This window comes from Mesoplodon bidens (assembly GCF_964165515.1).
Source record: "Mesoplodon bidens genome assembly, chromosome: 7".
Taxonomy (NCBI): Eukaryota; Metazoa; Chordata; class Mammalia; order Artiodactyla; family Ziphiidae; genus Mesoplodon; species Mesoplodon bidens.
The window spans coordinates 46,968,969-46,980,831 of NC_138164.1; the positions used below are offsets into that span (position 1 = coordinate 46,968,969).

The 11,863-nt window shown below is 50.4% G+C and overlaps 1 protein-coding gene across 1 annotated transcript; it reads right to left on the reverse strand.

Moving 5' to 3' along the window:
* Positions 1-9,551: 9,551 nt before the first annotated feature.
* Positions 9,552-11,262, reverse strand: MYOD1 (myogenic differentiation 1; the record flags this gene model as incomplete). Its single annotated transcript, XM_081239379.1, has 3 exons — positions 9,552-9,802; positions 10,071-10,149; positions 10,633-11,262. The coding sequence occupies 3 exons, from the start codon at positions 11,260-11,262 to the stop codon at positions 9,552-9,554; spliced, it is 960 nt and encodes a 319-aa protein (XP_081095505.1).
* Positions 11,263-11,863: the final 601 nt, after the last annotated feature.

Below are 11,863 nucleotides of genomic sequence, written 5' to 3' on the forward strand. Positions count from 1 at the left end.
GAGAACCTCACCCCTCTCCACTTGTGAGCAATCCCCCTTATTCATAGCCATTTGCCCCCTCCCTTGAGAGGAAAGCTGTGGTCCTGTGCCAGAGGCTCTTTGGGATCACTGGCTGTTGAGGGGCGGGGAGCAGCGCAGGGTGCAGTGGACTACCAGTGGGGTGGTGTTATTCAGTGGTCAAGAGCAAAACTCTGGAACCAAGGTACCTGTATTCAAATCCTAGCTCCACCATTGACAAACGATGACCTTGGGCAAGTTATTCAATTTCTCTATACATCAGTTTCTTTATTGATGGATATGGAAAATAATAAGCCCTATATCATAACACCTCAGCTCTGTCATTTCTCTTGTTCAGGCTAGAGGAGGGGGCTGATGAGAGGGGCTGGAGGACGAGCTGGGGCTGGGTATAGACAAGAAAAAGGTGAAGGGAATCCTGAAGCCAAGTTTGGCCTATGTTCTCACACCTGGCATTTGCAGGCCTTAGATCTGGTCCTGCTAGGCTCTGGAACTGGCTTAAGTCCAACCCCCAGGCCCTGGTCCAGGTTGGCCCATGCCATATGCTCTCTCCCAGGCCCAGAGCCTTCACATTCCTGGTGGGTTGTGGTGCCATCTTGTGGCCACATCTGGAAACTAACCTAACCAGGGCACAGAGCCGGCTTTGGAGTGATGATGAACAGTGCAACCGGCAGGCTATCTTTTCCACAGATCAGAACTCCTCTCTCCAGTGGACAAGGGAGGGTGAAACTAGAAGTGCCATAGTGGGAAACTGGTGACTGTGGCTGTGAGATCTATAGATTGAGCACTGACCCTGGTACCTAAGCTGGGAATGGGGTGTACAGTTGTTCCTTTTGTTCCTTCCTGTGACCCCTGGGCAAGTGGATCCCAGATCTTTTAGGCCAGGGGAAGTCTAGAAAGGGGTCAAGGTAAAGAATACTCCGGGGAAGTGCAGAGTTTGTCAATCTCTGCACATTTTGGACCAGATAATCCTTTGTTGTGGAGCTGTCCTGTGCACTGTAGGATGTTTAGCAGCATCCCTGGCCTCTGCCCACTAGATGTCAGTAGCACCCCTTCCCCATTCGTGACAATCAAAAAGGTCTATGGACACTGCCAAAGGTCCCTTGGGGAGTAAAATGTCCTCTCGTTGAGAGATTTGGGTACAAATCTCATTTTGCTGTTTACTAGCTGTGTAAACTCGTCACTTTCCCTCTGTAAGCTTCTGTTACCTCATCTACGTAAGGGGAATAATATATTGTGAGGATTCAGTGAGACAGTGTCTCTCATTTAACTTCCTCTCCTTCCCTCTTCCCCCTCCCCTTGGACTGCCCACCGCCCCCAAACCCTTTGTGACCAGCCTTTACCCCCATGTCTCCTTCATGGACTCCTGCCATTCCCAGCAGCGTTGGTCCCTCAGAGTGGCAGTATGGCCCCAGGGGCAGAGCGTCAGCCCTCCCTGGGCTTGACTTTGGGGAAAATGGGCCTCAACACCTCGCCTCTCGTTGCTGGCTGTAGGAGGAGGGTGGGGAGCAGGGAACGGTGATGGCTGCGGTGAGGGATGCACAAGGACGGTCAGGCGTGCATGTGTGTAAGCAGGACAGGTGGGCGTGGGCACTACTGCGAGCGTCCCTGGCAGGACCAAATAGGGGCAGTTGAGTTCTCCCGGAAGCAGCTGGAGATGTGTGGCTGCCCCAAGCGTCTTCCTCCCTCTGCGACTCCTTTATAGGAGCCTTGTGGGGTCTCCTGTGTGTGCTCCTGGTGGGCCCTCGTGCCTGAGTCAGCCTGTAGGTGAGCCTGGTTGGCAGTGTGCAGGGCTGGGTCCAGGTTCTATGAGGCCTGAAGTTTAGACATTTGGGGGAGGGGTCACATTAAAAAAAAAAAAAGAACAGAAAGTTGGGTACAAAAGTGAATATTTATTTAGGCTTTGAAATCAGGACCAAATGTAAATTTTAGAAAGCTGACAAATACTAAAATGTTTAAAAATCCAGAAAAAATAGCTTAATATTGTTATTAACTGCTTGACACACCTACATAGTACTTTTAAATAAGTTATATTTATTTGGAAGCATTCATAATGCCAACAAAAACAGCTGCAACTTTTTTTTGCAATTACAGAATGATGTTCAGTTAACAAAACAACATTCATTTTATTAAAGCTGTATCGAGTATGACTGAAAATGAAAAAATCATCAACTTACCCTATAGCTGTTTTTTCTGTGCACTAACATGAACCTGCGTTAAATTTCCATGCCACTTTACAGCTCCCATATTATATCAGGCAAGGTTTGTGGCTACTGAAAATACCACCAGGACAGGGCCACTTAAAGGTACATTCATGAAATGCACAGGACCCAGAGTAGCCAAAACAATCTTGAAGAAGAACAAAGCTGGAGGACTCACACTTCCCCATTCAAAACTTACTACAAATCTACAGTAAACAGACTGTGTGCTACTGGCATAAGGGTAGACACATAGATCAATGGAATAGAATTGAGAGTCCAGAAATAAACCCATACTTTTAGTGTCAATTAGTTTTTGCCAAGGGAGCCAAGCCAATTCAATGAAGGAAAGAATAGTCTTTTCAACAAATAGTGCTGGGACAACTGGATATCCACATGCAAAAGAATGGAGTTGGATCCCTTCTTCACACCATATAGAAAAATCAACTAAAACTGGGTCAAATACCCAAATGTAGGCACTAAAACTATAAAATGCTTCCTTGGATTAGGTCATGGTTTCTTAGATATGATGCCAAAAACACAAGCAGCAAAAGAAAAATATAGATAAATCGGACTCCAGCAACCACAAAAGACTTCTGTGCTTTAAAGGACAATATCAAGAAAGTAAAAAGACAACCCATAGGATGAGAGAAAATATTTGCAGACCATATATCTGATAAGGGTCTAGTATCTAGAATATATAAAGAACTCTCATAACTCAACAATAAAAATACAAATAACCTCATTTTAAAATGGACATAGGATTTGAATAGAACTTTCTCCAAAGAAGCTGTACAAATGGCCAATAAGCACATGAAAAAATGCTAACATCATTAGTCATTAGGGAAATGCAAATTAAAACCACAATGAGATACACTTCACACCCACTAGGATTGCTAGATTAAAAAGACAAACAGGGCTTCCCTGGTGGCGCAGTGGTTGAGAGTCCGCCTGCCAATGCAAGGGACGCACGTTCATGCCCTGGTCTGGGAGGATCCCACATGCCGCAGAGCGGCTGGGCCCGTGAGCCACGGCCGCTGGGCTTGTGCGTCCAGAGCTTGTGCGTCCAGAGCCTGTGCTCCGCAATGGGAGAGGCCGCAACGGTGAGAGGCCCGCGTACCGCAAAAAAAAAAAAAAAAAAAAAAGACAAACAATAACAGTGCTGTTGAGGATGCAAAAAAATTGGAACCCTCATACATTGCTGATGGGAATGTAAAATGGTGCAGCTGCTTTGGGGAAGACTTTGGCAGTTCCTCAAAAATTTAAACATAGAGTTATGATATACCCAACAATTTCACTTTTAGATATATACCCAAGAGGATTAAAACCATATATTTACATGAAAAGTTGTAAATGAATGTTCATAGCAGCATTATCATAATAGCTAAAAAAATGGAGACAAGCCAAATAGCTATCACCTGATGAATGGATAAACAAAATATAATGTATCCATGCAGTAGAATATTATTCAGCTATAATAAGGAATGAAGTACTGATACATGCTACAACATGGATGAACCTTGAAAACATGCTAAGTGAAGGAGGCCATACACAAAAGGCCACATAGCGTGTGATTCCATTCATATGAAATGTCCAGAATAGGCAAATCCATAGGGACAGAAAATAGCTGAGTTGTTGCCTTGGGCTGGGGGGGAGAAAGAGAGTGGGGAGTGACAGCTAAGGGGTACGGATTTCTTTTGGGAGTAATGTTCTGGAATTTGATAGTGGTGATGGTTGCACAAAGTTGTGAATATAATACAAACCATCGAATTGGACACTTTAAAAGTGTGAGTTTTATGGTATGTAAATTATATCTCAATTTGTTTTTTAATTGGGAAAAGTTAAAGAAGGATCAGTAAACCAGAGGGCTATAAATAATTTGCTTATGCTAAGAAAAATCTGTCATAGTTCCAGCTCCCTTATCTGTAAAAGACCTATTTTGTTATCTTTTTCTTTGAAATGCTTTGAGTTACTAAAGAATTTCAGAACTGGGACATACCTTTCACTAATTCATTACACAGAGAGAGAGCCCAAGTCCAAAAGGGTTAAATCACATTCCCAAGGTCTCAGAGTTGGTTAGGGGCACAGCCAGGCCTAGATCCCAGGAATTATGTGGCCATTGACATCATCTGGGACTTACTGCCCCCTGTTACTGGGAAAGTTCTATATGAATTAAAACTCACTGTTAAATATTGTCTAAAAAATATTAAAAAGTTAACTATACAAAAATGACTCTGTATAAAGTGACTATTAGACAGCCTCACATTTTTTCCCCTTAGTACTAGTGAGTTGTGTGCAGAGGATTTAAGTGTTTTATAGATGAGAAAAAACTGAGCTAGAACCAACTTGTTTTTCCCATCATTAGCACCACCACCATTTTTGTCTTTATCTTCCTCCTCATACTTTCTGCCTTGATAGTATGCATTATTGCATCTTGCTCTTTTTTCTTGCCTTTTTCAGTCTTGCCCACTCCTTTCCACTTGCATCAGGCTGTATATTCTTTAAGTGCCTCTTCAATGTGATTCTATAATATCATTCTCTATAAAGAGAATTGAGAGCTAATTCAGATAATCCAGTCTCTCCTTCCAACATGGTTGATCAAAACTTGTTTGATATCACTGATAATTTAGGGGATTTTCTTTCAGGCTCACCACTCTATTGGAAACTGTGCCTAAAGTGTACACTTTTAGGATTGTCAAATTTGGCAGAAACTCCATCAAGTTTCTTTCATCTGTGGACTGTAAGAGTTCAAGGTATATTGAGTTTTCCTATGCAGTGACTAAATTTAAATGCTTTTAAATTGGCAGGGTTCATTTTAAAAGTTTGTTGATGCTAAGGTCTTATTATAGTGGCATATTATGAATTTTATTCTGTCTTTGTTGATGTCAGTATTTTGTGTTAGACCAGCAAAAAATTTAAATCACTTTCCAATATGTTCATATAATTCACTCTTCTTTGTTCATTAGATTATCAAACAATGAAAGAGGCTTTTCAATAATTCCATTAAAAAGTTATCACTTTCTTTTAATAAACTGCTTTTTGCTATGATCTAAATAGATGTTGGGGGTACAACTGTCTTCTCAATGTGTCAGAATCATTGTAATTTATTTCACTGTTCATTGTCATTACTTCTGTCTTATATTTCATTGATTTAAAATGTATTCCACTAAACCCAAACAAGATGTATACCTTTCGAGAGGACCCCAACATGCCCATAAATGCCACCCAACACAGGGGGGAAGTCAGAATAGAGACAATGGTCATAACCTGTTGGCTAAAATATTTTACTTTGGAAAATTTGAAAAGAAACTAGACCATGTGAACATATTTCTAGGGCTTTTCCCAGCGCCTTAGAAGAAGCTCATGCAAGGGACAAGGACTTGAAGCTTAAACGTCCTTGGCATCAAGGTACACCAGCCTCTGGTGGTATGCTCTGGGGACATGTGTGCTGTTGTATGAGCACGTGTGTGTACAGACATGCATATGTCTCTATGAAGAGCATGGCCCGGTGTCTCCTCAGATCCAGCCCAGGTGAAAATGGCCCCAAGAGCAGGGATGTTTCATCTACACTGCAAATGGGGTTCAGCTAGATGTCCTCCCCCCTGCCCAGGCCAGGAGGGGACCTCAAATCCCATCATCCATGGGGTAATCCAAGCTCTAGCTTCTCCCCTCCCTTCTGATGCTCTCTCCTTCCTCTCTCCTTCCTTCCTCTGCAGCAGCTACAGGGCCGGGCAGCTGAGAGTGCAGTCCCTGGAGCCTCACTGCCTGGGTTCAAATCCTGCCTCATGATCTAAGCTGGTCCAGTTAGAGCTCTTCCCTGGAAATTTTCTAAATGGAGTTAAGCAGTGAGATCTGAGGTAATCCCCCGAGTTGCTGGAGAAAACCAATACGGACTAGGAGGGAGGGAAGGCAAGCAGAGGCAAGAATGGGGATGTATCGAACAGCAAGAGGGGCTCCAATCCTGGCTCTCGAGGCCCATGGGTGCTGTGGTGCTTGCAGCGCTGCTCCCTTATGCGAACTGCCCTGCGTCCTTCCAACATACCCCCTGTGGGGTTTAACCTTTTTAAATTGGGTTTCTGTCCTGTACTAAGTCTGTCCCCGTGACCTCTTCTCCTCCAGAGGTCTCCATCTTTATAACAGCACCATCGTCCCCTGTGAGGCAAACCAGAGCCTGAAGTCATCCTTGGCCCCTCCTTTTCTCTCCCTTCCTTGGGGCCTCCATGCACAAGACTCTGTGAACAGTTCTGTAGGTGGTTCACTGAAAAAGCACACCTGGCCAAGGAGGTGGGTGGAGGCTGAAGTCCAGCCTGCTCTCTGTTTGCCTAGCCGTGAACCCTGGTGCAGAGCAGTGTTCTTGGGAAAGAAGGGACACCTTTTTCTAATGCACACTAGCTCCCTGTAGGCTATAGTGACCCTACAGGCTGCTGGGGGCTTCTTCTTATATGTGGTTGGTTCCCTCAGGACAGAAGCTCTGCCTCCTCCTCCCTGTGCCTGATTACCGTCTCATACCTCATTATCATCCCTCACGGCGCCCTTTACTTTTCCTTATGGAGTTTCTCATCATGTATAACATCTACAAATGTATTTATTCACTTTATTCTGTGTCTAATGGCTATTTCCCCAGTGGATTTTAAGCTGTATGAGGGTAGGGACTGTGCCCTCAGGGTTCTCCATTGGACCGTCAACACCTACACTTTATCTGGCACAACTGTCTCTACTCCTGTGCTTTCTCTGCCATCCCCAGTCACAACCCCAGTTCAGGCCATGTCATGTCTCCTCTGAGCAACCCTGGTGGCCTCCTGACAAGTCTTCCTGTCTCAGGTCTTGTTCCCTCCTATCCATTCTGTCAGTCCAGACTGGCCTTTCTAAAATACAGATATGTTTGTATCCTTTCCTCGGTTAGATTCCTCTATGGCTCCCTATTGCCTTTGGGATAAAGTCTAAATAAGGTCCAATGTGGTCCTGCCTCTGCCTTTTCCCCATCTCACCTCTGGCCCCTCCCTGTGAGCATTGTTGGCCCCATGAAGGCACAGTTTGCTTTCTGTCACCTCTGGGTCTTTGCCCTTTTGCTATTTCCTCAGCTTGCAGCATCCTTATTTGGCGCCTCTTTCCTTACCTATTCCTTCAAGACTTTTATTAGGGGCTGCTTGCTGTCTATACCTTCTGTTCCTACTGTGTTCCTCTGACACATACATCCCCATTATAGCACTTAATTCATCGTGATGTAACCAGCTGCTAAAAGATCCAGTCTCCCCAGATGTCTGGGTGCTTCCCAAGGTCGGGAACTGTGTCCACTGGTCTCTGTTTTCACCCAGCATGGGACCTGGCATCTGTTGAATGAATGAATTCGTGAATGAGCCCCGAACAGTCTCAAGGGAGTGTAAAGAACCCCAAGGCACATCTGGGGAAGCAGCCAGATGAAAAGCAGAGGATCATTAGTAACAGAGCAGCCCTGGGTGGCTCCCGAGGGGCCCTACATTGGGGAGAGCAAAGGCTTTCCCAGAGAAGAGAGCAGATCCTTTGCACTGCCTTCTGCCAATATGTCTTGCTTGCATTCCCCAGGCCCTCTCCACACCCGCCCCTCCTTGGTAAGAAGAGCCCTTGAAAGTGGGCCTGTAGGGTTTTCAGGGAAAAAAAGGATCTATAGGAGTGGGAGGTAAGGGGAATTGAGGTCCTGGTGACAAGTGTATGTGAATTAGGGGGTGGGGTGGGCAGAACTTTTGCCAGGCTGTCCACCCAGGGGTACCTCTGTGTGTGTGTGTCCCCTGTGTGTGTCTGTGTGTTGGGGGGGGAATCTATGGGCATTGTGGTTGTGTCGTCTTCTTTTGTTTCTCAAGACACAGTTCAAATGGCACCTCTTCCAGGAAGCCTTCCCCAGCCCCCTGGCTAAATCAGTGGCCCCTCCCCTCCCCTCAGAGTGTTTATCACTTGATAAGAGCACTGATGCCATCTGTGATGATGCAGGTTTGCACGTGCCCCTCTCCTTGCAGGCTCTGGGCTCCTGTCTTCTTATGAGATCTGACAATGCCAGGATGCTCTAAGTGCTGGGTTACTTAGAGGGGTCGCGTCTGTGCCTGTCTGGCCTTCTATGCATCCCCTTGTGATTACCTATCACTGAGAGCCTGGAAGTGCCCTACAGCTTACAGTTTTCCTCATAATATTGTGAGCACCTTATCACATCCTCTGCCCATGAGGATTCCGAGTCGCATCTGGGGGACAAGACTTTCCAGTGATCCTTCTGGACACCATACCTGGCTTCACTCTGTGTACGGAGGGGCATGATGCTCAACCGTGTACGCACTTCAGAATCACCTGGGGAGCTTTTGAAAAATACTAATTCCTGGCCGGGGGTATCTGCGGCAGATACTTTAAATCAGAATCTCTGGGTGGTGGGACAGGCATGGATCTTTTATTACCTACTCAGATCGTTCTAATCTCCATCCTGACAACGAGATGACCTGTGTGTGGTGATGTACGTCATGGTCAGAAGAACCTCCTCACATAACGGAAACATACGCACCCCTCCCTCCCCCAACTTCCTCCTTGCAATCCGTCTGCGGCCTACAGGGGTCGCTGCGGTACAGGTGACCCAGTTTGCGCATTTCGCCCCCCTTCAAAATCCTGCCCCCAACCCTAGCGAAAGCCGGAGCCACCGCGGTATAAATTAGCGTCTTTATTTCGAACACCTGAGCGAGCGCCTGCGGCTCGCCCGCCTGCCGTATAAACATACAAAGTCCCTGTCGCACCGCACACCATGCCTCAGAGATAAATACAGCCCTAGGGGCTCCTGCTCTGGCAAAGCAACTCTTATTTACAGGAATAGATTACAAAAGTATTACAAAAAGTGGTCCTGAACCGGGGGAGGGGGTGGGAGCGGTTACCTTTACAGCTGTTACACTTGGCAAGGGAGCGGCGGGAAAGAGCCGACGTCCCGAGGGCTCCCGAAAAGAGAGGCTACGCTCCTTTAAGCATCCGGGGTGTCCGGAGGCGGGGCTTAGGTCTGCGTGGGTCCCACCCCCCATGGGGGAGGGGGCGAGGAAGAGGAAGGGCCTGGGCCCTCAAGGGTCAGCTCTGGCCCACGGAGTAACATCAAACGGCCATCGCAGCGGGTCTCAGGGAAGGGTGCTGCGTGGCAAAAAAAGGACCATGTCCTTGCCCTGGGGTGCGGAAACACACATCAGTTCCCCCGCCTCTCATACCTCGGGAGGGGTCGCTTCTAAAGCGCTGTTGGGAGGGGAGTTGGCATTTAAGCTCAATCCTTTGGGCGCGAGGGACCCTAAGGGCACCATCCCTCGGGCCCGAGGGCAGCGGCACCCCCCGAAGTGGCCGCCCAACCCCTCAGAGCACCTGGTAGATCGGGTTGGGGTTCGCGCCCGCTGGGCACTGGGGGGCAGTGTCGGGGGAAGGGGTGGGGCTGCCGCGCTCGACCTCGCTCCCGGCGGCCGCCTCTTGCGGGCCTGGAGACGACGCCGGCGGCGCGTCGGCCAGCAGAAGAGCGGGCGCGGCGGGGCTCTCGGTGGAGATGCGCTCCACGATGCTGGACAGGCAGTCGAGGCTCGACACCGCAGCACTCTTCCCGGGCCGGGGTTCTGCGCGGGGAGGGGTAGATTAGTATGCAGAGGTGGAGCCGCAGACAAGTCTCCCACCTCTGGGCTCAGTGCTTTGGGGCAGACAGGAAACTGAGGACGGGCCAGATTCGGGAGGATCCCGCGAAATTTCAGGGTGAAAAAGGAGGGAAGTACATGCTTAGTATTTCATTCCCTGTACCATCTCCCAGGATGGAGGCGAGGAGGTCCTAGGTAAAGAGAAGCCAGGGCAGCTCAAAAGGGAATGTGGGAAGGAGGCGCGAATACGCACCGTTGGGCGCCTCGCTGTAGTAGGTGCCTTCGTAGCAGTTCCGCCGCCGGGCACCTCTCGGGGGGCCGCTGTAGTCCATCTGCAAACGGCAAGGGCTACCGAGTCAGGCCCGGGAACCGCGCGGGGCCGGAGCATCACTCCCTGCAGCCGCCCCCTCTCCAACTCCCTAAGTCTCAGCCACGAGAGTTCCGGGCCCGGATCTGGCCGGTTTGGGGAGTAAGTGTGGGCAGGAGCTGTCTGCAGCATGCCGGGCCAAATAGAGGGCAGACAGTCACCTAGGAGCACAAATCTGCATGGGATAAGCGGAGAAAACGACACAATCTTCGTGTCGGCCCAGCAGTGTTCTAATAGCGCCCCCAGTCAGGTGGATCGCATCCGTCCCGTGCACCCCCCAAAGCACTAGGCCACCCCAGTGACAGCTGCCTGGGGCACCGGGGGTCCACTCCCGGGAAGGTTCCCCGCCCAACCCTCACACCAGAGGGTCCGCTAACCGCCCTCGGAAACACATTCCTGATATACCAAGAGCTGCGCTCACTTCTCTAGCCCAGCGTCCTGGCCTTACCATGCCGTCGGAGCAATTGGAGCGCGGACTGGACGCGTCCGAGTCGCCGCTGTAGTGCTCGCCGCCGCGGCCTGGGGGCAAAGGGCCAGGCGCGTAAAAGGCAGCGGCAGCACCAGGGGGCGCAGCGTCCTGGTCGCGAAGCAGCGCCTGCAGACCTTCGATATAGCGGATGGCGTTGCGCAGGATCTCCACCTTGGGCAGCCGCTGGTTTGGGTTGCTAGACGTGCAGCGCTTGAGCGTCTCGAAGGCCTCGTTGACTTTGCTCAGGCGGCGCCGCTCGCGCATTGTAGCGGCCTTGCGGCGGTCCGCGTTAGTGGTCTTGCGTTTGCACGCCTTGCAGGCCCACAGTAGACAGCGGCCCGCCTGGTGGTGCCCGCTGGGCGCGCGCACATGCTCATCCTCGCGCGCGCCCGGCACCGGGTGCGCGGCCGCAGGGAAGTGCGAGTGTTCCTCGGGCTTCAGGAGCGCGCCCACGTGCACGAGGCGCGGATCCAGGTCCTCGAAGAAGCGCAGGTCCGGGGAGTCGAAACACGGGTCATCATAGAAGTCGTCCGCTGTTGCAAAGTTGCAGAGAGAGCCGTCGGGGCCCGTCAAGTCTACGTCGCGGATCGGCGGCGAAAGTAGCTCCATATCCCGGCGGGGGGCGGCGCAGTCCTGGCTTTGCCCAATCCCGGCGGCAGGGGTTGCCAGAAACTTTCTGCGGTTCCGGAGCACCGGCAGTGCGATAGCAAAGTACTGAGGGTCTGAATGTACACCCAGCTGTCCCCCACCCTGCCCTGTCCTGTCCCGCCTGACCGACGGACGGCGAGGAGAGCAGTGGCAGCGCCCTGGGACTTCCCCACCCCTACCTTCAAGCCAGGCTCCCGGGGCTATTTATCCCGTGGTAGCCTAAGGGCCCCAGAGCCCCAGCCGGCGGCTAGGGGCGGGGGCGCCCGAGGCCAATAGGAATAGAGCGGGGAGGAGCTTGGGATCCCCTGGGTGGCAGTAGGGACCAGAGACTGGCCAGCCCCCTACCCCTTGACGCTTCCGCGCGCGCACTCCGGCCCCTCCCCAGGCAGAGAGACAAGCAGAGGCTGGCAGCCCAACGCGGCAGCACTTGGCTCCCGGGCACACTCTCCAAATGTCTCCAACACCGGCCTCCTCGTGTGTCCGCGGGGAACACTGGCCGCGCGCTCACCTTTGAGCTGACTTTGGGGTCCCCTCAGTCCGCTGATTTGTGGGGGACCAAGGA